Source organism: Rhamphochromis sp. 'chilingali' (assembly GCF_963969265.1).
Source record: "Rhamphochromis sp. 'chilingali' genome assembly, chromosome: 22".
Lineage (NCBI taxonomy): Eukaryota > Metazoa > Chordata > Actinopteri > Cichliformes > Cichlidae > Rhamphochromis > Rhamphochromis sp. 'chilingali'.
In genome coordinates this window covers 11,228,770-11,252,240 of record NC_137950.1, presented here as the reverse complement: position 1 = coordinate 11,252,240, position 23,471 = coordinate 11,228,770, and the positions used below count along the sequence as shown (strand labels likewise).

Below are 23,471 nucleotides of genomic sequence, written 5' to 3'. Positions count from 1 at the left end.
AATTTGTCCAGAGAATATGCTCAAAATTTGTTCTTCTAAAAACACAAAACAGAAATCTGAGAATCCTGATACAGGATTTGATTTTTTTTTTTTTTTTTTTTAAACATATAAAAGTAACTGATATTACAGTTCAAAATTAAATTCACAGTATTTTTTGACGCTAGACGACAAACTGTATCTTTAAAAAAAAAAAAAAAAAAAGGAAAAAGTGGTCCACCACCATGACAGCAATAGCGTGGTGCTTCTTTTTGTTTTTCGAATGTGGGAGAGAGCGGCATGACAAAACTAATTTCAAAAAACAAAAAACCCCTCTGCATCTGGTGAAGAAAGTTAAAATTACAGAGTGAATCTTAGGCTTCACAAATGGGAACGAAGATGAAAATGAAAGCTGGGAAATGTTCTCAAGTCTTTCCAGGGTTAACATGGAGGTATCAGTCAGCAAAGCTCTGTTCCCACCACTGCACTCATCACCCCCCACCCCACCCCACCCTCCCTCCCTCCCTCCCTCCCTCCCCTTGCACAAATAACTCCATTAGTTTCACGGCTCCCAGAAAGAAATAAAGTAAAACATTGCAGCTGTGTAGATATGGTGACATCTTAAACTTCCGATGCCTTTCAGTCCTCTCGGGCATCACGTCATTCCCTTTGTTTCGTTCCTCTTCGAAGCAGGTGGATATCTGTGATTGATGTTAACACGTTTTTTTCAAGTCCTGAGTTCCACTGAGCAGCAGTTGAGATGTTTAAGCTCCAGGCTTTGTGTTCATACAAGTATATATTAATATTCTTCATCATAAATGTTCAACAGGTTTCTTTTTAACCGATAGCTAGGAGAAATTACGGCAAATAAATAAGCCCATTTGAGGAGAGGGAAAAAAAAAAAAAAAAAAAAAAAAAAAAAAGGGGGGGGGGATAGTTTAAATTTTAAAACACTTTACTTAAGGTAAAAATACAATATTATTCCTAATGAAGAAGCACCACGTCAAAAAAGTTGATGTCATTCCTCTGCTGTTGTTAAAATTCGGTTGATGGAACTGAAATGACAAAGATGAGGTCTTAGTGAAGAGAAAGTATTAGTAGCTACATCAACGCTGACCATTTAAAAAGACATCCACTCACAGAGTCAGTATTTCAGGTCACTGGGAAATCCACTGCCGCTGATTTGGCTGTAACCTACAAAACAGGGTTTGATGCTTTAAAATTGGACTAGCTCGTCAGCACCATTTAATTCAGCATTCCTGTGATTTTGGAGACTAAATGAATACCTGGTTGTCCATTGAGATGGCCGTAACTTGAACCGTTTGCCGGTGCGGTATGATCGGAAGGTAGTAGATGGTCACCGCTGCCGTCAGCGTAGTCTGTGCAGCGACGTTTTTCCGATGGAAAACCATTGTCATGTTCAAAGTCTCTGTCAGAGTGGTGTCGCTTGCGGCTCTCCCTTTCCTCGCTGCTTCTGTTTCTGTGGCTCCGAGCTGCGTCTGGGCTGTGCAGTTCGGGATCGCTGTCCTGATGTCTCTTCTTTTTCCTTTTCTTCTTCATTTCCGCAGCTCTGTCTGAATCTCCATCAGAACTTCTATGGGATGACAGAGAACCAATCACATTGTTTAACAAAACCAAGATCTCAAGCTTTACGGCCAGCCTAAGACAGAAAAAGTGACCCATTATCAATAAAATGATGAAAATTCTTTCCGTTTTTAAGAAAATATTAATACTGATAGTGAGCTTTAACCCCATATTATTTTCAAAAAAAAATCTAGCTTAAAACAAACAAACATTTCCTTCTGTTTTCATTAAAGGATTGAGAGAAAGATGGCAATACTCACCCACTCTCACGGTGTCTGTCTTTATCCTTTGATTTCTTCTTTTTCTTACTCTTTTTGTGTTTTTTAGTGTGGCGGGCCTCAGAGCTGTCGTCCCTGTCTTTGCTGAGAGTCCTCTTGTGATTTTGATCCTCTTTGTCTGGAGAGGAAAGGCGAGCCCGTGGCGGGGAGCCCTTGAACTTGTTTGTTTCTGGTGCTGTAGAAGGTGAGAAATTTCCTTCCTTTGAAGAGTAATTTTCTCTCTCTTTGCCATTACTCTTATCCTTCATTGCCCAGGAGTCTCTACTATCCTGCAGCCACCTCCGACTGCCACGAGACTCCTCTCGGTGGGAGTAACCATATCCCCTTCGCTCATGGTCAATGTCCTCTCTTGACCGGTAGCGGTAGTAATGGTAATGGTTAGAGCACCTGTCGCGATCACGCTCCCGAGGGTGCTGGAAGGTTCGCTCCCGGTGACGATCGGCCTCCCATTCCCTGTAGTAACGTCCAGAAAGGGGGAAACGATCCCTGTACTGGCGGTGGTGACCGTCTTTGTAGTCCCGTCTGTACCGGTGACGATCGCCGTCGCTTTCTCGTTCGTGACTCCTATCCCTGTAGTGTCTTTCTCTATCTCTGCCAGAGCTAGAGTACAGTCTTTCCCTGTCTCGGGAAGATCGTCTTTCATTGCAACTAGAACTAGGCTTGGACTGATACTGCTCCTTAGTATCCTTACGTCCTTCAGTCCCTGTTGTTGCACATTTATCTTGTGGTAGATCCTTGGCTTCATCCTTGCTTACGCTAACTTTCTGTGGAGCTGCAGAAGCCCCACTGGTGCTTTGAGAGCAGCCCGGCTGAGGGGGTAAGGCTGCAGGGTTGTCATCTTGCCCAGAAGAAGAAAGAGCGGAAGCAGATTCTTTAGCTGCAACAGAAGGGGTAGTTGTAGCAGTAGCTGAGGGTGAAGCGCTAACAGCAGAGGATTCTGTACAGTGAGGCAGGGGTTCAGATGGAGTTTTAGCCCTTGTGACAGGAGTGGAGAAATCCTGGCTTTCATTAGCAGCAGGATGAATGCTCTGAGAAGAACTGGCCTGGGATGAGGCATCTTTGCTGGAAAAATAAAATACAAAAGCAATATGAGCAATGCTTTGTCACACTGGCAGAGAGGAAAGTCTGCACAGTTTTAAGATCACTCCTCTAAACTTAAAAATTTAAATGCATAAAATGGACAGCAGAGCAATAAGTTTTTTTTAGTTCAGTGTTAGGCTTACTTTGGTTGGCTATGGTCACTGCCTATTCCATTAGCAACAGGAGCCGTAGATGTCAAACTGCCATGATTACTGCCAGAGATCTGATGTGCCCAAAATAAATAAAAGAAATATTAATAATACGTCCCTTTAAGAAAAACAAACAAAAACCCAAACAGACAAGCATTCTAAAAATAAAGACAAGATTTACCTTGTCAGGGCCGCTGTGTCCATTCACTTTGTGATGACCATTGTGGTGCCCATTTTGACTGGATTTGAAGTCTCCATACGTTTGTCCATTTAATCCATTGCCGTGATGGTGCACTCCTGACTCCCCATTGGCGGTTTTGGGAGAATTATCAAAGACATTTCCTGTGTCTTTATTTTCATTAGGATGAGACTTGGATGAACTGCCGTTATCCAGAGTGCCACAGTTCTCTTGGTCTGATTCCTCTGAAGACTCTTGGCTGTACGGCACCAGGAAGGATGCCCCGTTTCCTACAGGGTTGTGATCCCCATTACTGAAAGGCATGCCGCCGACTCGGTTTAGTGGACGCGGAATAAAACGAACGTCTGGTTGGACGTCTGAGGTAGACTGTGAGGAGGACAAAGAGCTGGAGGAGGAGGAGCTGCTGGCGGAGGACGGCTGGCAGTAAGAGGAGGAAGAAGCAGATGGGCGGTTCGGTTTGCTTAGCCCAATTGAAAATGAAAGCTTCTGTCGTTTGTCGCTGTCTGGAATCATTGTGGGCCGGCTTACTGAGTGGGAGATGGAAGCAGAGGAAGCAGAAGTAGCTAGTCCATGGTTTGGTTTCCCCACCGCACTGCCGCTGGTGCTGGGCTTGGAGCTTGTGGGATAGTCCCTCAGAGATCCATTCCCATTAACATGAAGCGAACTCTGAAGGAACAAGAAGTCACAACAACAGGTTTTTAGAAGACAAACACTGGGTTTAACAAAAACAACAACATTAGCAGTACCCTCAGGTGAGGAAGTACCTTGTTCATGTGTGGTGGCAGCTGGGGACCTATGAAGCCAACACTGTTGTGATGCATGGTGGCCATGGTGCGTGGGATCACCACCGGCCGGGGAGATGACTGACCAGATATGCCAGCGTTATGGTTCACGTGGCTGTAGTCCCCAGTTTTTTTCACATCTGTGCACCTGATGACATGGAAAAAAGAATATTAACCATGACAAAGCATCAACATTATAACATTAGGTTATAATAATAAATTTTCTACAAGAAAAGTGGGAATAAACTTGTCTACATTATTAAATAATGATGGGAAAAGTTCTACTGAAGGAATAAGCCTAGAATGTTTAAAAATACCGATGTTTACTCACTTGATGTAGAAGAGGACATAGGCCTGCTGGTTGAGGACGTTCCTAATGTCACTGACTGACACGGACGAGTCATTCATCTGAAACCACTGCCCATTGCTGGCCTGTGAGACAGAATGAGAGAGATGTGACACAGCAGATTCAGTTTCTGAATTGAATTTGAGCTAAAAAGAAGAATCTTATGGTTATATAGGGGTCTTTTTTTTTCTCTCTTTCTTTCTTTCAATGCATACAAAGTATTTTTCTCTGTTTGCATTCAGTTTTCTGCTGAAATGTGTTGTTTATGGTGTGTGTTTGTTTGTACTAAGCAACAGCAACATTCAAACAGATTCGGGCACAGCCAGTACCTTAATATAGCAGAAATAGTGTCCAGCATGACAACTGAATCCAGAGTGAACCAGCACAGCATACAGCCTGTAGAGCTGGGGCTCCCCGTGGGACTGAGACATGAAGGGCCGCAGATCCAGATGCTCCAAATACTTCACATCCTGATGACCACCAAACAAAAAATTTCAAACATTACATGCAAATATCCTGTTTTATAATAAAACAAAGCATCTGTCATGTATCTTTATGACTTAAGCAGACACTATTGGCCATTTACCTTTGTGATTTTGCCTCCACTGAAGTTTGCAAAGCGTTTGAGTGAGATGGTGAGCACATTGGCGCTGCGATGGATTGTGAATCTTTTTGAGGCCGTTACCATTTTTTTGCACCTGAAGGAAACAAACATTCAGCTTGTTGACCAAAAAAATAAATAAAAAAAAAAAAAAAAAATCACACCTAAACACTAAAACTCATCATGGTTTGGCATCTCTTTGACTTACTTGGTGCATTTGTAAGCATTTTCGCCATCCAGCTGTTCTGGCTTGACAAACTGCTCCAGAGCTTTGGAGACATTTGGAGCAGTCTATATGAACAGAGAGAGAGAGGAAAAACCTCACACTCCATAATGCAGAGAATACATAGTAGCAACGTCACTTCGAATGTTGTCCAATTACCTTAATTTCCAGAGTGATATCCAGAAAAGGGTCAAATGTATCTGAGACAGCTTTGCAGTTTAAACATTTAACTGAAACAGAAATCAGTGCTATGAGTATCACACAAGCTGTAAGACATAAAAAGACAAATAAAAGAAAAATAAATCAAACCTTAAAAAACAGTGACTTACCTCTGGATCTTAGGTACCCGCCAAACACTTGATGGATGAAAGAGGTCGCCTGCGTTTGCCTGTCCAATCTATAATAAAAAGATAAAGCACAAAAGTTAACTAATAAGGACAGTGCAACAATTAACTGACCATTTATTTTTAGCATTTTGGAACCAGACGATCACTTTATAGTATTCAAGTAGCAGAAAAGACAATAGGAGGAATTGGAGCACGATTAATTACTTAAGAGGCCATCTGCTGCTACACGGGAAGAATTGATTTGATGAGAATTGACACTTTAGGTTCTTAAAAAAAAAATGAATTAATAAATTATTTTTAGGAGTCTAACAAGAAGCACAACACTCAGCCCAGTGCATCTGTTAAACGTGTAGTTTTGGTTAAATGTGCACATAGACTTTGAAGCTCTATAGTAACACATAGAAAAACCTGGATTTTCTGAATTTTGCTGCTGCAATAATAGCACTAATGCCATTAGGGTGACCTGAGGGGTTGAGTGCTCCTGCTCACACTGCTTACCCTGTTGCCTCAGAAGAAATCTATACTAGACACTAAGACTGGCAGCTCTCCCCCATAATCCCAGACACCTGTTTTACTACACGTTTAAGCCGCTTCTGATCTTTTCAAGCCCTGTTACCAAAACAAGCTACCACACCCAGTGTAAGAATACTTTCTGTGTTGGAGCAGTCAAGTTCATTAAAAAACTTGATATAATAATGAGGTATTATATCAAGTGGCTTGCCTAGTATGTAAACTGAGGTGTCAGTCAGGCAAGAGACTGAGGAATCTGCATTTCTGAAAAATACTCTCAGCAATTGAAGCATTAATAGTTAAAACGAACTAGTATAAACTGCACTTCCTGAAAAAACAGGATAAAGGATTTATTTCATATTCTCCTACTGTCACGGTGTTACCTCTACGTAGCTAATTATGGATCTTACTACATAATAAAGTGCAAACACTGTCAAGCCCAAGTAAAAATATTTTTTTGTGTTTAATTTGTTTAGAATGCATGCAATGTAAAATGACACTCACTTGGTTCCAGGTAAGCAGGACTTTTGCATAGCATCCACTGTGCACCGCAGGAATTCATGAGCATCTTCCTGGCTTCCATAGCGGAAGTGCTTTGCAATCCCTGGGTGAGGGGAACGAGGAAAAACAGAACCAAAAAACAAAGCAGGAGGTGAATTATTGTAAAGGATACCACAGTTAAATGCAAGTTTACACTTATTTAAAAACAGAATTCAAAATCCCTCCAGATTATTTCCCTCCAAAATTACAAAAGGTAAACAGTCACACAGCGCCTCCTATCATTAAAATATAGGTAAACACTTTGCACAGAGCACAGCATCAACAGTCATCCACTTACTCTTAAGCTCATTGAGTACACCAATGGGCTTAATGACATTCCCAGAGTTGGCAAAAACCTGAATGATGTGGTTTTGCATGGTACACATCATACAGAACCCTGGCTCATGACCTGCAGCAGAGACAGAGACAAAATACTGAGTGAGTAAGGAGTGATACAATGTGAGAATCAGCGCAGGACTGCGTAACACCACTGTTGGTGAAATAAACTTACATGTTTTGGAGTGCTCCCGCGTCAGCATGTAGTTTGCTAAAGGAGGGGTGTAGCTGAGACACTGCAGGGCTGAGTTGAGGAAGCAGGTGTTCCCCATGTTCTGGAGGCCTGCACCAATGCGGTGAACCTGGGCCCACTTTAGGCTGAGCCGATCTGGTGAGAACAGCACCTTCTGGGGCAAGTCAATTCCATCGCTACTGCTCATCACTGACACACAGAGCCACAATTATTACTAAAAATCTGTTTCAATACATTTTAAAAAGGACATAATTTAATGCTACCTTACTTATACAACCACACACTGGCACATGGCAAAGTCATGTCAGGACATCACAGTAATAGCTACAACTATTAACAGTTATATAATGTGATTCTGGCCACTGTGAACAACTCCTAAACAGGCTCAGGAAGAAAGACGGGACAGTTTGCCTTCTCCTTTGTTTCTGCTAAACAAGTTGGGCTGCCGGTCTTTATATAAAAACAGCAATTGCATCACGAGCTGAAGTGACTGATCATGCAAAGCTGGATGCATTACATAACTGGATGAATGAACGGAGAAGGGAAGCAGCAACACAACACCCACAAAAACAGTTGTCAAACTTGTGTGAAAGCAGAAGCAAAAAGATTAGCTGTATGTTACTAAAACCAATTCTGACAAATATGGGTAAATAATGGCTAAAAAGTGTGGTTCCATATTTGCTAAAACAGGTTGGAAAACTATTCTGTCTGACAATAAAAATCTTCAAACAGCTTAAAAAGACATTTTGAAAAAAAGCCAGGCTTTGCTCTGACCTTGGTCCTTGGGCCGGTCCACGGAGGAGGGTGTACTGTTGTACACAGCAGCTCCAGGAGTGGGGGCCAGGCAGCCTACTGGAGCCTTGAGCCTTGGAGAGTCACTGGGTACAGTGGGGCCCACTGCCCAGCTGCTGGAACAACTGCCGTCCATCCCCACGTCTCCACTGGTGAAGGAGGGTCGGTTACATCCGGCTGACTCGTGGTCAGACTTTTCTGAAGATCCGTCAACTATGGTCATTGTTCATAGCTGCATTAGGAACAAAGACACATACGTTTATGAACTGAAAACAAAACAAAAAAAACTAAGTCGTTGCTAGGTTTGAATTTTCTCATTGTTATTTTGGAAAAAGGGAAAGAAAACTTAAATACTACATTAATCCTACACTGGTTAGGTAGCAGTACAGTGAGTTTGGACAACAACTACTAAATACAAAAGCCACATTAACAGATTATACCCAATTTCGCTGTGCAAAAAACTGCACAATGATAATAAAAAGCTCTAAGTCTCTTATAGCTTATAGTTAAATAACGCTATATTAAACACTGCCCTCATACCATCGCCTAAACTTTCAGCAAACAAGTATCAGAAATTGTGTTAGATTGGATGATTTGTTTACATTCACAAACAGACTAGCATAAGTGAGCGCCAAATATTTGTTTTTGACCCTTTGCTTTTATTTGAATCATCTTGTCAGATTCCTTTTAAATAACAAACACCAGGAGACAAGAGTAACTTTCGACATCTAATTTAACTCTGTCCAACTAACAAACTTAAAATATCGACAAAAATTAGTGTTTAGAAAACTCAAGAGGGGAAATGCCAGATAACCCACTCGACCGAGGAAATTTCCAAGTCGGAAGCACGTTTACAACAGAAGCAGCTGTTCCCTCCCACCTGCTCTTACAGAGTGGCTCACATTGGCTAAATGACGGCTGCTAGGCCTTTAACACGCAGCGTCGCAAAACCTCAAGAAAACACACAAAAAACCCTGAGCACATCAGACGGAGAGCAAGTTGAGAGCTTACCAGTCTTGTCGAATTCCGAGATGTAATGACGCGCACTTAAAGAAGATGCAAAAACCATCGAAACGCTGAACGCAACGTAGCTATCGAACTGTGCTAGCATTTTGTGCGGCTAGCTAGCTTGCCTACTTGCTAGCTAGCACAAGACTATGGACGCTGGCTGACATGGCGCAGAGAAGCGTAGTTACGGACCAGCAAGCTGACGGGTAGTTTCCTGGCTGTGCGGTGACATTTATTTTATTTAAAAATGTGTGGCCTGGGCAACGGGGCGTCTAGCTAGAGGAGAAAGGAGGGGCTCGACGCCGGCGCTTGTGTATGATCACTGCGCTGCTCTCTCCGACACGACATAGAGAACCGGTGTAAGCTTACTACAACAAATCTCAGCGGCTCACGCCTACCAAAATATTACGGGCGCACAGTTAAAGTGGCACTTGATCGTAAAGGCAATACAACACTCACCTGTAACCTGTTATGATCGCGTTAGTAGAGGTTGTAAATCCATTCCTTATTTCTAGCGGGTGTCCGGCGGTGAACAATGACGTAGCTAATTGCCCCACGGGTACATCCGGGTACCTGGGATGAAACAAGGCCTCTGATAGGTTCCTAAAATCGTCAAACGTTCCTAGTGAATATCCGGCGCATGTACATACCTCTAAACTTTGTGTACATGGTGTACCACCCCACAGTATGAGCTCTATAGCTTTATCGTGATTATAGAAGTGGTCCAGATTTAATTATTTTACTAAAACAAAAACTATGTAGAAATGCTATTTTCCCTATATTATTGGGTGCTCCCAGCATTTTAACGTTTGAAAGCTATTGAAACATAACAGAGTGCACCCCCTGTATCTCATTTTAAACAAATCTCAAACATATATGCAGGAAATATAGAAACCCCTCATCATGTAAATACAATAAGTGCCTATGTTTTCAGAAAAAAGAAAGAATGACAGGACTTATTGTGTCAAACAGTAAAGACTGCACCTTGAACTCTCAGGATAAACTATTCTGCTGCTCAGTTCTGCTTAAACATCGACTTGTCAAACTCATAATATAAATCATAGATTTTAAAGAAATACCTCAAATGATTTTAAGTGACACGGTGCTTTGCAGAAACTCTGCCGAATATATTAGAAATAATTTTTATTAAACTGCTCAATGAAGAAAAGTATTTGCAATCCAGATGCATGAGACACACTTAAATATTCAAACATACAAACACACTAATTTGCACTAAGCTAGCAACTTTTTTTTTTTTTTTCCCTCAAAGGCTCAGGTGTTTTCCAGCTCGGAGAAATTAACTGTGAGTTGTGAAGTCTGGAGCTGAGTGATCCATCTCCTCAGCTGCATGATCTCTTCTTCCTGCTCTTCAACCCTCCTCTGCAAACCGTGGATCACCTGAGGGTGAGGAATATTCTTAAAACTGGATTGGAATTATTATGAAAACAAAAACCTCAACAACTTCAAACAGTAAAACATAATCCACTCTTTACATGAGTAACTTTTATTTACTTTGTTTCCTTAAGTAAAGAAAGAAATAGTCTTTTAATTACACCATACCTTGTCTTTACTGCAGAAGAGTTCACTCTGTAGAAGCTGGCTGGCTGTGGGACGAACACTGGGTTCTTTATCTGTGAGATTCATGATGTATTTTGTCAGAACTGGCCATCTGTGGCAGAACGAGTCAGGGATTTTCCCTTCCCTCAGGTCCCCAAGTGTCCGGACCCGCTCCATTTCGGTACCAAAAGGCTGGAATAGCTCGAGAGCCAGCACTCCGATGCTGTACATGTCAGACTGAGTGAGCAGCAAATGAAGATTCATGTTCAGCACAGTTGTTAAAAGACAACAGAAAAAAATAATTAATTCTAATAAAATGTTACCATTTCTAATCATAAATTGCTAACACTTCAGAATGATTTTTACATGAAAAGAAAACATGAATTATTAATAAGTAAGGCAGTCCATTACCTTTGAATTATAATTGGAGCCCTTCAGTTGTTCTGGTGCAGCATACACAAATGTGCCAACACCTGAAGTATGGCTGCAATCTTGAAAACACCAGAAATGTCATTAAATAGCAAACCCTGCCATCTACTGGTGGTTCTGAAACATGCCATGTTATGTGGGTAAACTCTTACCGCTGTAAGGAGAAGTGTTGCTTTTGAGTCCATCCGCTATGATGTCCCTGCAGGCCAAACCAAAGTCCCCAATCCGAACATGACAATCATGGCCGTGAAGAAAAATGTTCCTTGGCTGTGGGGAGAAAAAAAAAAGGTTATAATTAAGTTCCATATGTCACTAAGGACACAGATTCTTTTATGTGAAATCTGCAATACAATAAAGACAAAAACTAAACATTCTTATGATTTGAGAGAATCTAACTTTACATAAAATGTGCAATATTTTTTCTTAAATTTTTTTCCACATAAAGGCTCTGATGGGAAAATACATTGAATAATTAATCCAGTCTGTCCCAGTGAACAAAAAGAATATATAAATAAGCAATTAAATGCAATAGAAAGCATATTTTTAATAATGGGACTATTTATACTGTATTTTGTTTTTTCCATTACTTTTCAATTGTATTCATTTTTTTATTTACGTTATTTGTAGTGACTTCACCTACATTTTCTCCCCATTTATTTCCCTGAACTTACTGATTTATGAGATTGCTAGACAACTGCGGCACTTGCTCAGTCTAGCTAAAGATAACTTAAAATGGAAAAATAAAATGAGAAAGTAAAAATATGAAAATAAAATTGAAGGTAACCAAACATGGTCAATTGTTTTTCAATTTCATCCCCCCACAGTCATCAAGATTTAACTTTAAGTACAGGTAAATAAAAGGTAACTATGTGATGCAAACACAGTTAGTTGCAGGAACGGATGCAGCAAGCCCCCAAAATTGGCCCCGAGTGCAGCAACAAGTTATCAGTTCAGACAGGAAGGCTGCACATCAAAGTTAGAAAAACACCAACCACAGAAAACAGAAGTAGCTTTCGACTTCCCTTCCGTAAAGTATTGCTTCCTGATGTCTTTCTATGAAAAACATCAGTGAATTTGCAGCACTTGACCATGCTGGAGGAGCACAAGGAGTGTTTGGATAAGAGAGGTAGCATTAGCAAAATTCACAGCAATGAATATTACACAGCAGTCATGGAAGAGGACTTGCAACGCATTGAAGACTTGATTGAGAAACATGGGAGCAATTTCCTCATTGAGCCACAAGGCAAAGTATATAAAGAAGCCTTCTGCAAGGTAAATGCAACAATGCTACCATCTTATAAAATACTGCAAGGATCTTTTTATGCTTGCAAGCAAGTCTCACTTCACAGAAACAAAGAAAGAAAACAACTTTGATAGCAAATAAATGTCAACTGTTTATAGGCAAACAAGAAACTTAAATTTATGATTATTCCATTTCTTCTTCACTCGTTTTTCCCGGTAGGGCTTTGCTATTCTTCCCCTTCACCTGGCTGCCTCTTACAGAAAAATCCAAAGCATGCAGAGTCTTCTGTCTGCAGGAGCAGACACTGAATTGAGGTATGGATGTAAGCACTAAAACCTGACATCTAACTCAGGTAGAATCACCTAATACTTCCTGAAGCATTTGATCATCATACAATTATTTTATAGGGGGTTGAGAACAAGAAAAATAATGTACTTTCTGTTAAAAGTCTTCTGTTCTCCATGTCTTCACCTTTACCTCTGTCACAGAGATATGCTTGGTCGAACCCCGCTGCACTTGGTGATAATTGGTTGGCCAAGCATCCTGAATACGTCCCAAAAACCAGATTCCAAGTTCCAGACTAAAGTGATCGGTGTGTGTACAAAGGCAGAGGCCTGTTTAAGGCTCCTCTGTGACCATGGTGTAAACATCAATGCTAAGGTGAGTTTTCCATGTAGGCAAATAGATGTCTAGCTGCTTCTTACAATCTCCTAACTTTGATGTTCAACATGCAAAAGGGCTACCAACAACGTCAAAGTCAGCATACTGTAATAAGTCTGTGGAAGTAAATTCTGCTTTAAGATAAATACTGGTTAAATTGTGGTTCATCTGTAGGTGGAGAGAAAAGGCCACCAGACAGCTCTTCACATATCAGTACGCTACAGAGCACTATCTGCTGTCCAAATACTGGCGTGCTATGGTGCCGATGTTAATGCTGTGGATGGCAGTGGGATGGCACCTCTGCATATGGCTGCTGGGATACTGCATAAGAATATTATTGCCAGTCTGCTCAGGCATGGCGCAAATGTTAACATGGTTTGTATTGTTTGAGAATTTGATATTCAGTATTATGTTTGTTTGTTTGTTTGTTTTTTTAATCAACTGTGCTTTATGGATAATAAGACATAGGAAAAGTTAATTATAACTGTCAACACCAACTTATCATTAATTAAATATTTACTTACAATCTTAATTACATACTCACTCAATTATATATGCTGTGGTTATAAAAAGCCCCTTCCCATCCAAAAGCATGGATCAAGTTTGTAAAGATGCACAATGGCAGCATGTGATTCAGTTTTCCTTTAACCTTTCTGCTCTCAACACTGTTGAAATATCTTGTGTCCTTCAACAAGTCTGTATTATTCTTTTTAATAGGGAGTGCAGCACACTGGGAACACCCCTCTACACCTCGCTGCTGTGGCAATGGCTACAAAGACCACTAAAACCCCAGAAGACGCCATTAGCAGCATCACTGAGCTGCTCGAACAAGGCGCGGAGCCCAATGCAGTGAACAACGCTGGCATGACACCTTTACACGAGGCATGTAGCATGGGAAACGAGGAGCTCGTAGACCTGCTGCTGAGCTACGGAGCTAGCATGTATAAGCTAAGCGAAGCAGGGGAGAACTGTCTGTACCTTTTCCTGAACAACATGCCTAATGTGAGAAATGTTTCTCTGCTAGTGAAGCTCCTCAGCCTGACCTCACCGCTTACTGTCTACAACCAAAAAGGCCACCTGCCCTTAACCTTAACAAAACCATGTTTCTTTAAACAGAGAGACTACCTCATGAACCTAACTCGACAGCCAAGGAGACTTCAGGATATTTGTAAGAGTGACATTTATCTAACACACGTCAGAGGCAAGAAAGAAGAAACGAGGAAAATCCTTCCTGACAAGCTGTACAAATTTATCTTCAACCATTGGGAGAATGTACACAACATCTCCTTTGTGACAGACAGTGAACAGGAATATGTAAAATAATAATTTCATATTACTCCAACCTGACACCAGTTCAAACTCCACCTGACTTTAAACTTTTGCATCAAACCGCTGACTAACCTTAAAGTAACAGAGGTGTGGATGAAAGAAAGAAAAGAGAAATCATACCTTCAGGTCCCTGTGCATGATTCCATTGGAGTGAATGTACTCCACACCTTCAAGTATGTGTCTTAGCAGTCTGAGCGTGTGTTCAGTATCAATACAGGCATAAGGACCTGAAAACAGAAAATACATCTATTTATTCCCCTCCCCCAAAAAGATTTTCTATCTCAGAATACCCCTAAAAATATTATCTGCATATATTATAAGCAACATGAAGCTCTGGGCTGTAAGTAATCTGAAATAAACATGGACGTATAACTGAGAAATTACATCTTGAGATTTGTTCCTCTTTGGGCTTGGCGTTCCTCTCAGAGATCCAGTCTTTTAGGGAGCGCTCACATAGTTGCATCTGGATATAAAGCATCAGGTGGAAGTGCACCTGCAGATATGCCATAACAGAAAAGTTACATCCTCTGCTTTTCTTTTTTGCAATAAAGAAAAAGAAAAAACTCCTATTGCTCATTTCCACCTTCATGTCTGTTATTTATTATAATTTATGGGCTTTACTAGCGTTGCTTTGCAAGCCTATATAAAATTATCTTAAACTAGGTATACCCTTTCAGTTTATTCTCTGATAGGAATGCACTGTTCGAGAGCAGTGTGCTGGAGATGATCATATTACTGATATTCAATCTCACTGACATCCGTGTGAAAACTGTGAAAAATTATAAAAATAAAATAATTATAAATATTATAATTTAGATCAGTCTGAAGCCTGAACTTATGACTTCTACATACACTTACCTCAGTATCTGAAATTAGTTTAATTAGCTTTTTTAAATCCAAGAAAGTTTGGGTTTTTTGTTGTTGTTTTTTTAAATCACCTACCTCTTTAGAAGGCCTCGTTGGACGCTTCTCAGTCCACTGATGACACTCCTTGTCAATGCAGGAGTTGTTGTTTAGTTCCATGCTACTCCTACTGGACTCCTCATCCAAAACTGCTGAAGCGTCCCAACCCATGGCAGGACACTTGGAGGCCTTAATGGGACCTTGCTGTCCCAGAAAAACGCAAGGGACATAGTTCTCTGGGATGCGACGCATCGTCTTGGGACACACCACCTGTCCCTCCTGGGTGGGAACTAAGGCTTTTATAGGCTGCGTGTCTCTCTGAGGTACTTTGGCACTTGAAGCAGTCTCTGCGGGTGTTTGACTGTGGCTCTGAAAAACTATAGAGGAACTGCTGCTTTTCTTCTCCCCACTTTCATCAAGGCTGTAAATGAAAGAGTCGAGACAGACTTAGTGCAAGTTCACAAACTAATTACTAGTGCTGCCTGTACATGCCTCGAGATATCTAGTCATTCACTAGCAGAGATGGGCAGTTACTGTAATCAGATTACTTTTTTCGAGTAACGAGTAAAGTAAGGGATTACTATTGCAAAAACGGTAATTAGATTACCGTTACTTTCCCGTAGGAACGCTGCGTTACTGCGTTACTACAACCGTGATTTTTTTTTGCGAGAATGTCTCATGACAGTGACGTAAGCGAGTGCGACGTTCATGACAACAGCTGTGTGCAGATCAACAGTGGATCATATATCGAGTACTGGAGAGAGTATGAGCGTGCAGCATTTAAAGCGTGGAAGTACTGACCTTACTTTAAGTTTGATAAAAAGTGACAAAAACATTAGTGTCCGTTGTGCGTGGGAAGAAAACTTCTTTTTACAGCGAAAAAAACCCCTAAACTTCAAATCAAATCAAATCAAATCACTTTTATTGTCACATCACATGTGCAGGTACATTGGTACAGTACATGTGAGTGAGCTTCCAAGCAAGCTCCGAGTGCGCTACCACGTAATGGGAAATTCACAGAGAAACTGCCGTATCCTTCCACTGACCGCTGCGGCACACCTGCACCAGGGTAAACCTCCGCGTACCCCGCTCCTGCTTTACAGGTGAGAATAGAGCAAAAGGACCGCTAGTCTTTGATTTTATTTATTCTCTGCTGTGTTTTACTTGCATCTATTTGAAAGACTGAGTGTAAACACTTTTTATGTGCTGGAATGTGCAGAAAATAGGTTTAAATATTAAACAAATTTCTTCCAGTCAGAGAATGTTGCATATAATTACATTTTTGCTTGATGCATAAAGTTAAAAGATTAAAACGAATAAAACAAGTTTTAAAAAGGGACTTTTCCATTTGATTACATTTTGTATGATGGATTATGTAGAAAAAGTAGAATTGGGCTGAAAGATCTATCGCTTTATCACCTATTCAGGTTGTAAATCGTGTTTTTAAAAAGTAACTAAGTAACTAAGTAATTAATTACTTTTGAAAATAAGTAGTCAGTAAAGTAACGGGATTACTTTTTTGGGGAAGTAATCAGTAATTAGTTACTGATTACTTTTTTCAAGTAACTTGACCAACACTGTTCACTAGTCACACAGACTTTATGCCAAGACCTGCAATAAATAGCCCACCTTTAATGGTATTTCTACACATAATCAAGAATAATGTTACTTGTGCTCTGAATTGAAGTCAGCAATTCATCCAAAGTGTTCCACTTCAAGGTAATTTTACAAAAGCAGGAGAAAATTATTAGTTTTGTCAAAATTTTCCCAAATGCTTTTAAACACAACAAGTCAGAAACCTAGTACATAAAGAAATCAACATAGGGTTTCTAGGATAAACATACATAATGTATGTGTTCCCAAGAAAACCATTTACAAAAATCCAGATTTCTTTCAGAAAAAAAGAAAAAGAAAACAACATTATCAGACTCCTGAAAAACTGACCTTTTTATTGAGCCATAGCACAAACCATTGCTGTGCAATGATGTAACTCTGTAATACTCAAAGCTTGTAAAATCAAGTTAAATCTAAGGGTTATCTTCTAATTTACACAGTTAAAACTTCAGCAAGAGTTTTAGCTGTCACATGAGAAAGCATTATGCCAAAGACAAATAAAATCAGTTTAGACTTGAGAAAAGAATTGTTGATGCATACCAATAAGGAGATGGCTATACAAAATTATCACAGCATTTTGAAGCGTCAAGAACTGGAGTGAAAAGCATCACCAAGAAATATAAGGAGAGTCACACAGTAAAGAACGAGCCTGGTAGAGGTAGAAAGTGAAAGATCTCAAAGACTGTGGAAAGAAAACTAGAGGGAGACGTGTCTAAAGACCCCAAAACAACTGCCAAGACACCAATGAATGACTTAGCCATGTCGGGAATGGTAGACTTCAAGAAGTAATCCAATAGGGCCTCCAATTCAAGGAGATTTCTGTACTATATAAAAATCTAAGAGAGAACACGGCAACATCAACTGAATACATAAAAAAGAAATGGGAGCAGGAAATAAAAACTGATATCTCAACTGAGGAATGGTTAGATATGTGTGAAACCCAGAACACAACGACTAACTCAAGATGCTGGAGAGAATTTGGGTGGAAACACCTTACTCGATTCTTTATTACACCAAAAATCAAAAGTAAACAGACTCAAGACAGTTTGCCATGCTGGAGAAGATGTGGTAACATGGAAGCACACCATACGCACGTGTTTTGGGAGTGCCTGAAACTGCATAATTTTTGGAAGAACGTGACTCTTGTAATAGGCAATATCTTGGGCTATCAATTACCACACAATTTTAAAACTGTATATCTTGGGAATATTAGAGAGTATGTTCTGTACGACGACTTGTATTTGACAAAAATCCTATTGATAGCTGCAAAGAAAGCTATAACAAGAAACTGGTACAAACTGGATCCGCCTTCATCAAAAGACTGGTTAAATATTGTTGGAGAAATCTATGCAATGGAAAAAATGACTTACATTCTCAGATTAAAGGAAGATATTTTCGTTGCTAAGTGGGAGAAGTGGACATTATATGGCACCAAGGAAAATTAATGAACGAACAAAACATTTAAGGTCTATGACTCTGTATATCTATTGATGCATGCCCGTATAAAAGTACGTATATAAGCTGGAGTATGTATGCTGCGGAGTAAAGGCAGGCATGCATACGGTAGTTGATTAGAATTGGCACCCACACCTTTTGTTCGCTTTAGTTCTGTTTGTTTTGACTGTGTGCTTGCATGGTTATTTCTCCTGTAATGCAATACATGTCTATGTTTAAACTGTGACAAAACTATCAATAAAAATTACAGTGTCAAAAAAAAAAAAAAGAAGTAATCCAATAGAGCCATACACAGGAATGGACTATGAGGTTGCAGCCCAAGAAAAACTCAACTTCTGCATTAGAGACACCTACAAGTCAGACTGAAGTATGCTAAGGACAACCTCAGAGATGCTGATTATGTTTCAAGAAAGAAGGGAGAGGCACACATTATAAAGAACACAATCCCCACAGAGAGAGACACCATGGTGGGACAATTTCTCTGTTTAACAACACTTGTGAAATAATGAAAAAAATGACATTTCCCCAGAGAGTTTAATAATGCCGTTCATAATTTGTATAGCCTATACTTGTAAAACATTTACATAGGCCACAAATGGAGTTATTTACTCGCACACAAAACAATGCTACTGAACTGCCTTAAATATCTGGTTTGTAATCCAGTCTTTTCTTCTGTTACCTATGCTACTATGTAACACATTGGCAAGATGCCTACTTGGTAGCTACTTTAAGCACCTGAGTCAACTAAATCCAGATGGCAACGTTCCAACAAGAGGAGGAAAGTGTGACAGTAATATGGTTAACATTATGTTTGCTTCTCTCCCATATGCCTTTGTTCACACTACCGGTAACAAAATTTTAGTCAAGCAATATTCCCAATAAATCTGTTCTCATTTATACAGGTAGATTTTTCTGTTTCTGTTCACAGACAACATAAAAATGAAACAGTCAAACAAACTTGGCTCACTGAGACAAATTTAAACCAGAAGCCATGTTCCAAATCATGTGCCAATTTGCTGCTCATAACTAAAACCCTTAATATAACAGTAATGTGGTCTGAAAAAATAACTATTAATATAATCAGCTAAAGATTACATAAGTGCTGTTTTTTTGTTTTGTTAGGTTTTTTAAAAAAAATTGTATAAAAACTGCACAGAGAGGACATTAGAAGCAAGAGGAAACCTTTCTGCTTATTTTAAATTGTTGTCTTTTTAGTAACCACTGACAAAAAGTTACTTTTGGCTAGTCCCTAAAGGGTTACAATGGGTAGCTCAGCATCTAATTTAGCACACCCACCCATGGCATTTGTGTCTCCTCCTAGGATTAAAACCAGGAATCCTTTGTTGTTAGGAAAACGTTAAACCGTTATACTGTGGAAATATCGTGCCAACTGACCAGTCGGAACACATTAGGGATTCAGGAAGGGAGCAAACAAACAGCATTGCACACATAAGGTGAGAAGTAATGCTGTATCTGTGTACCATCTGAAGATTAACGCCTGCAAATCTATTCTAGCACACCCTCGAAACGAAAATTTGAGCCCATAAATGAGAATAATAGTAACACTGTAATTATCAACAACCTAATAAATCACAAAGCCAAAACGGATAATAATCACACTGCCTACCTGTCTTGTCGTCCAGCAGATTCTAGTGCAGGCAAGTTTGACTCAGGATCTGCAACAAAGACAGTTTACACACAAAGTCTCCATCAGCGGTCCCATCATGCATTTCTTCCAAGCAAACATGTGCAGGACAGAGTTGAAATACTCACATGCTGCAGGCTGGACATGTTCCATCCATGCGGTGTGATAGCCCACAACATTTACATGCTGCAAGCTGGACAACATTTTGACCTCCCTAAGGACCTACAGCAAGTAAAACAAGTTAAAGCGGGTACTTCATATCTCTGTATTTAAGTTACATAAGTGTTCTAATGAGCACAGCTCAGAAGGCTTACCTTCATACAGTCTTCCTTTGAAACTTTTTTGATGAGAATTTTCTTCATCGCATAATACTGTCCATCCAATTTGTTCATAACCTATCAACGATAACACAATGATTTAACTCAAATCCAGTTTTAGAACAGAATAGACCTTTCTTGTCATTGTACATGTACAATGAAATTGTGAGGAAAAATGAAAAGTTTAGAAGAGTTTCTTAAAGAATGTCACAAAAATTATATATACCTTAAATACGTTTCCATATGATCCTTTCCCAAGTCTACAGATTTCTTCGAACTCACTGAGATACCGTGATGTCTGCGCTTGAAACAGTCCCTCCTTAGGTCTGCTTAAGGCACAAACAGGCTTCCTTAAAAATGTACTGAAATATGCTTTTGAACACATGCATCAGAAAAAAATCCAAATACAATTTACCTTAGAGAAAGATTGTGTGCGTTTGTTCCGAGGCCCTGCAAACCAAGACGAGGATAATCACAATGATCACTCTTTGACACAGCAGGCGGCAAAGAAGGTTTATCAAAGTACAGAATTTGCTCAAAAATGTTGATTAAAACTAACATACTGACTCCAAGCACGCAGTGTAGGTGCTGGCAACAGATCCACTTACCTGAGGGTAGAGTGAGGAGCTGGCAGCATTAAGCAGCTCGGTGAAGGCCCGGTTATGCTGGAGTCTGACGGTGCTGAATTCATCACTTATTGCCAGAGGTGAAAGGAGATTCATGGCAGCTAAACGCTGACCTATGACTGTGAGAGGAGCAATAAAATACTTAAACCTATGTGACACATGAACCAAATGCTAAACATGAACTGTATTTGGATTTCTAAATGTCAGTTCTTAGTATAGGATCTCGATGGCTACCTTTAAACAGCATGCGTGAGCGAGCTGGATTGCTCTCGTAAACAAAGCACAGGTGCTCGAGCAAAGACCCGAGGAGAAGGTGGTTGGGGATGGCTGAGGCAAACTCTTGGATTGACGGATAATGCCTACCAGCCATCAACACCTCACGGTTATCGTCTGTGTCTGAAGCTAAACATAGGACAAAAAGAAAGAAAAACACTGAAAATGAGATCAAATAAGCACTTGTGAAAGCAGCTGACTGTTCTGTAAAGTTCACAGAGTAGATTTCTGACACAGCTGTCTTACCTTCTTCAATAACTTTTGCTATAATTTCTACAATGTTTCTTTCTCCTATATCCATTCTTCTGTGTGAAAACCCTTTCGGTGCAATATTAAGGCCTCAGAGCTACACTAATGATTCAACTTCAAGAAAAAATTTGCTCATCTTGTTTATGCATAAGGGGGTGTGCACAACAGTAATGCTTATCTGCCTTATCCAGTGGACACAGGCCCCCCTCCACCTATCGCACAAAATGACTGAGCTTAGGAGAAGATGTGCATGTAGGGGTCTTTGCATGGTCTCCGTCGTCACTCTCATTTTATAATATTGCAGAATTCGTACACAGGGAGGGCCTGACGTGTGAAGCAAACATTAACCAGGTGTATTTTAAATCCTGTTTATGTAAAGGAGGAAGGTCAGGCTAGACCTGCCTCTTTGTGACTCACTTTATTTGAAGGCTCTATGGAGTAAATTCACATGTAAAGACTATTATTTCTCTCTGTGACACTAAGAACTAAAGGGATAGGCCATGCATAAATAGGTATGGTTGCTTTAATTCAGTCAGGCATTTCAGCCGCACATACCTCAAAACCCAAAACATAAATGAGACCTCAAACACACAAATATATACGAGTGTATTTCAAAGGGTTTGGAGCCTTTCTGGTGGGGGGACAAGCACCCCTAATTTTCATCACCAAATTCTCTAAATAGCATCACAAACCTTAGCCGATGTAGGCTAGAGCGCTAAAGATTATTAGCTGTCCATAAGTCTACTGCCATATCGCTTTATGCCAGCCAAGGAGCCAGTGTAGTTTATTTTATTCCCATTCTGCTTGAATTGGGCTTCATTATTTGTTTACAGCACAACAGCACTCCAGAGCAAGCCAGAAGGATGTTAGCTATCAACGGGCAGTGGAAGCCTATATTCAATTAGAATACTATCATAAAACGATGTAAATCCTGCTTTTATTGTTGTTGTTGTACATTCTGTTTCACTGTCACATTTACATTTTGGTGACAGCACAAAGCCTGAGGGAGGAGGATAGAGAGGGTGAGAAGGAGAGAGTGCAGGATGAAGACAGCAAAAGTAGAGGAAGCTTACATGCAATCAAAATCAGCAAAAGTTATAAAGCTACGGTAGCTTCTTCTTTTGGCCACATTCACTGAAGTTTATTTCAAATCCTAAATCTAATACAATCACTGAGGTAAATGGTAGCATTTAACAGAATTCATTTCACTCTAAACATGCCTTAAACAGGACAGCTGCCACTATACTTAAGTATAAGTGGATCTGGCTGGGTACCAGCTATCCACAATAAAGGGAGTGTTTGTATTATTTTTTTAATGTCTGTACTAATTCATGCTACTTTGATTGCTTCAAGTAAAAGGAAACTCAAACAATGGATACTACAATACGTCATCCAACTAATGAGATTGCTTTTTAAGTTAACAATTTAATGCATACCCAGCTCAAATGGGTTTTGCAAAGGTGAAAAGATTGAATATGCTTGCAAGCACCATATTCAATTAATACTTATTGGAGGGTACTGTGCACGATATCATGACTGGAGGCTGAGGCTGAAGACTAAAGCTGATCCTTAAAATTGTTCATGCAGTTAAAATAAACGGTCTCTCAGAGGATGGCTTGTCACACGGACTCTTAACTTCTTAGCTACGCCCCTGCTATATTACATAAGTAAAAATGCAGGTGTGGACTTTCGACAACTCCAAAACTCACATTTCACTCAATCAATGTGGACAACCGTCACGGACGTTTGGTTGACACCGGTGTAAACAAAACCTTTGAGTTTAGCAGTTGTAAAACACAGCAACGAAAATCTGCTTACTGTCAAACTGGACTTCGTCGTCCTCTTCAGTCGCCAAGTTTAGCAGGCTAACGATACTGTCTGCCTCCTGCCTCCAGCTGGGTTTACGGTTATGCCGAAGCAAAAGGCCGCTGCTGCCAGAACATTCCTCCGACTGCACGAGTCCGTTGTCGGACGGTGAGCTGTACATTTTAGTACGGGAAATAACGATGACATGGCAAAATAAAACGCTTAATTCACCACGCTGCCCGACAAAAAATAAAAATAAAAAAGCTGCCCCATGTCTGCAATAAGATGAGTCAAACTCTACGTTAAATCTCAGTTTGTGAAAATGTACAACGGCAGAAAAGTCCGAAAAGCTGTATGAAAAATGCCATAAGGTTCACCATGTCAATGGACAGCCATGTTTTGCGTTCCCCAGCCTTACAGG

General features: G+C 40.2%; 3 protein-coding genes across 5 annotated transcripts; 1 reads left to right on the top strand and 2 right to left on the bottom strand.

Moving 5' to 3' along the window:
- Positions 1–76: 76 nt before the first annotated feature.
- Positions 77–9,943, bottom strand: usp42 (ubiquitin specific peptidase 42). The gene is made up of 18 exons (XM_080874014.1): positions 9,404–9,943; positions 7,919–8,168; positions 7,127–7,333; positions 6,914–7,024; positions 6,580–6,679; positions 5,548–5,615; positions 5,378–5,448; positions 5,204–5,286; positions 4,981–5,092; positions 4,724–4,864; positions 4,380–4,480; positions 4,031–4,196; positions 3,249–3,932; positions 3,062–3,141; positions 1,821–2,900; positions 1,263–1,570; positions 1,117–1,170; positions 77–1,031 (listed from the first exon to the last, which is right to left on the bottom strand). Exons 2-17 carry the CDS (start codon positions 8,157–8,159, stop codon positions 1,121–1,123), a joined length of 3,603 nt encoding a protein of 1,200 aa, XP_080730140.1. The 5' UTR covers positions 8,160–8,168; positions 9,404–9,943; the 3' UTR covers positions 77–1,031; positions 1,117–1,120.
- A 127-nt stretch (positions 9,944–10,070) lies between these two features.
- Positions 10,071–23,456, bottom strand: eif2ak1 (eukaryotic translation initiation factor 2-alpha kinase 1). Its single transcript, XM_080874016.1, has 15 exons — positions 23,063–23,456; positions 20,957–21,124; positions 20,705–20,841; positions 20,512–20,546; positions 20,323–20,422; positions 20,094–20,174; positions 19,908–20,001; positions 19,762–19,810; positions 15,105–15,486; positions 14,547–14,655; positions 14,283–14,389; positions 11,083–11,197; positions 10,913–10,992; positions 10,505–10,738; positions 10,071–10,342 (listed from the first exon to the last, which is right to left on the bottom strand). Exons 1-15 carry the CDS (start codon positions 23,229–23,231, stop codon positions 10,217–10,219), a joined length of 1,986 nt encoding a protein of 661 aa, XP_080730142.1. The 5' UTR covers positions 23,232–23,456; the 3' UTR covers positions 10,071–10,216.
- LOC308391392 (ankyrin repeat domain-containing protein 61-like) lies at positions 10,215–14,276 on the top strand. 3 transcript variants are annotated; one of them, XM_080874018.1, is made up of 6 exons: positions 11,206–12,202; positions 12,393–12,487; positions 12,662–12,833; positions 13,008–13,208; positions 13,551–13,835; positions 13,950–14,276. In XM_080874018.1, exons 1-6 carry the CDS (start codon positions 12,020–12,022, stop codon positions 14,154–14,156), a joined length of 1,143 nt encoding a protein of 380 aa, XP_080730144.1. In that variant the 5' UTR covers positions 11,206–12,019; the 3' UTR covers positions 14,157–14,276. The 3 variants fall into 3 exon arrangements, with proteins under 3 accessions (XP_080730145.1, XP_080730144.1, XP_080730143.1); XM_080874019.1 differs by lacking the exon at positions 11,206–12,202 and adding an exon at positions 10,215–10,348 and having other exon boundaries at positions 13,551–14,266; XM_080874017.1 differs by having other exon boundaries at positions 13,551–14,276.
- Positions 23,457–23,471: the final 15 nt, after the last annotated feature.

Excerpts from the sequence above, each read along its gene's own strand:
- usp42 (XM_080874014.1), bottom strand. The coding sequence starts at position 8,159 with ATGACCATAGTTGACGGATCTTCAGAAAAGTCTGACCACGAGTCAGCC. Across the intron at positions 4,197-4,379 it reads TATGTCCTCTTCTACATCAA|GTGCACAGATGTGAAAAAAA; the intron begins GTGAGTAAACAT and ends CCATGTCATCAG. Across the intron at positions 1,571-1,820 it reads GACAGACACCGTGAGAGTGG|AAGTTCTGATGGAGATTCAG; the intron begins GTGAGTATTGCC and ends GTCATCCCATAG.
- eif2ak1 (XM_080874016.1), bottom strand. The coding sequence starts at position 23,231 with ATGTACAGCTCACCGTCCGACAACGGACTCGTGCAGTCGGAGGAATGT. Across the intron at positions 21,125-23,062 it reads CGACGAAGTCCAGTTTGACA|CTTCAGACACAGACGATAAC; the intron begins GTAAGCAGATTT and ends TCCTATGTTTAG. Across the intron at positions 15,487-19,761 it reads TCTGCTGGACGACAAGACAG|CCTTGATGAAAGTGGGGAGA; the intron begins GTAGGCAGTGTG and ends TTTCATTTACAG.
- LOC308391392 (XM_080874017.1), top strand. The coding sequence starts at position 12,020 with ATGCTGGAGGAGCACAAGGAGTGTTTGGATAAGAGAGGTAGCATTAGC. Across the intron at positions 12,203-12,392 it reads ATAAAGAAGCCTTCTGCAAG|GGCTTTGCTATTCTTCCCCT; the intron begins GTAAATGCAACA and ends TTTTCCCGGTAG. Across the intron at positions 12,488-12,661 it reads GGAGCAGACACTGAATTGAG|AGATATGCTTGGTCGAACCC; the intron begins GTATGGATGTAA and ends CCTCTGTCACAG.